Genomic DNA, 1584 nt, shown 5'->3' with positions numbered 1-1584 from the left:
TTAGAGCTGAATCCGCAGACAATCAACGGCCAAATTATCGCCAAGGCAGAGTTCCGCTTCGTCTTCGCGTCTACCGTTGAACATCCAAGTCGTTGAAACACCAACGTGCAACATATCGAGGAATTCAGCAATGGCAAAAGTTTTGCGAGAAGCTGCAATAGTTCTATGGGATGAGTGCCCAATGGCTAACAAAAAGTCATTAGAAGCATTCAATAGAACAATGCAAGATTTACGCCAAAATCAACAACTTTTTGGCGGGGCATTAGTATTATTATCCGGCGATTTCAGGCAAACTTTGCCAGTCATTCCTCGATCAACTCCTGCAGACGAAATAAACGCATGTTTAAAATCGTCAGTTTTGTGGAGACATGTTCAAAGGCTGACTCTTACCATCAACATGCGAGTCCAATTGCAAAATGATCGATCCGCAGCGGCGTTTTCGAAGCAGTTGTTGGACATTGGCAAAGGCAAAATACCAATCGATGATACCGGTTTGATCACATTGCAGAACAACTTTTGTACACTTTTACAATCGAAAGAAGAATTGATTGAAAGTGTATTTCCGAATATTGTTCAGCACTATCAACGCAATGATTACTTAAGTGAACGCGCAATATTGGCATCGAAAAATGTACACGTCAACGAAATCAATTTTGCCATTCAAGAAAAACTGCCAGGAGAAGCTACAACATATACATCGATTGATAGCGTTTTGAATCAAGATGAAGTAGTCAATTATCCAACTGAATTCTTGAATTCTTTGGATCCCCCCGGTCTGCCACCGCATCGTTTGGTCCTGAAAGTCGGTTCACCTATTATACTTCTACGAAATCTGAAGCCACCGACTTTGTGTAATGGCACAAGACTTTCCCACAAACCAAAAATGTTGTATACCAAAATGTTATATAAATAAGTAAAAGTTTTACAACAAGAAATAAAACACAAAGTAAAAACCCTTAAGAGTTTTAATCGATTTAGGTGTAGCGAAGCGCACCGGGTAAGAGCTAGTTATTATAGAAAATTGAATAGGCAACAAAAATGCATACCCACAAAGTTTACAAAAATTCTTAATAAAATTTGAAATTCGTGAAAGTATATATATATACATATGTATGAATGTATGTATGTACATTTAACGTTGAAATTACTTCTAACGTGAAAGTAAGTTCTGCAATGAAAAAAAATCACATATTTTAAATGTTTATTGTTTTAATTTCAGGAAATAACTACACTGCCGGAACAAACTATTGGCACAGCAAATTTTTCACAATATATGCAACAATTTTTATTCTAATATTTTTCCGCCAATTTTGTATAAAAATATGGTTCATTCAACAACAAAGTGCCAACAACTGTTCCGATTTTTTTCTTCTAATTCAAAGCGTGCTATATGAGATACAAAAAAATAAAATATTTAAATTGGAAAAAAGGAGAATCGTTGCAACTTTCTTTCTTAGTAAATTTGTTTGCTGCTCGAAGCATTGATCAATACTTTGCATGGCCAGCGGTTATGCTGCTGAGTTGGGTGAGCGGTTCAAAAGCTACTATTCAATCGCTTGTTTTGTAAAATTGCAATTTAGAATT

General features: G+C 36.0%; 1 protein-coding gene across 1 annotated transcript; it reads left to right on the top strand.

Annotated features, from left to right (window-relative positions):
• Positions 1-397: 397 nt before the first annotated feature.
• Positions 398-913, top strand: LOC118738342. Its single transcript, XM_036469267.1, has one exon. The coding sequence runs from the start codon at positions 398-400 to the stop codon at positions 911-913; it is 516 nt and encodes a 171-aa protein (XP_036325160.1).
• Positions 914-1584: the final 671 nt, after the last annotated feature.

Source organism: Rhagoletis pomonella, unplaced genomic scaffold, assembly GCF_013731165.1.
Source record: "Rhagoletis pomonella isolate Grant_MI unplaced genomic scaffold, Rhpom_1.0 Rhpom_scaffold_00004, whole genome shotgun sequence".
NCBI lineage: Eukaryota > Metazoa > Arthropoda > Insecta > Diptera > Tephritidae > Rhagoletis > Rhagoletis pomonella.
The sequence above is the reverse complement of the archived record's forward strand: the minus strand, read 5'-3'. Positions and strand labels throughout refer to the sequence as shown.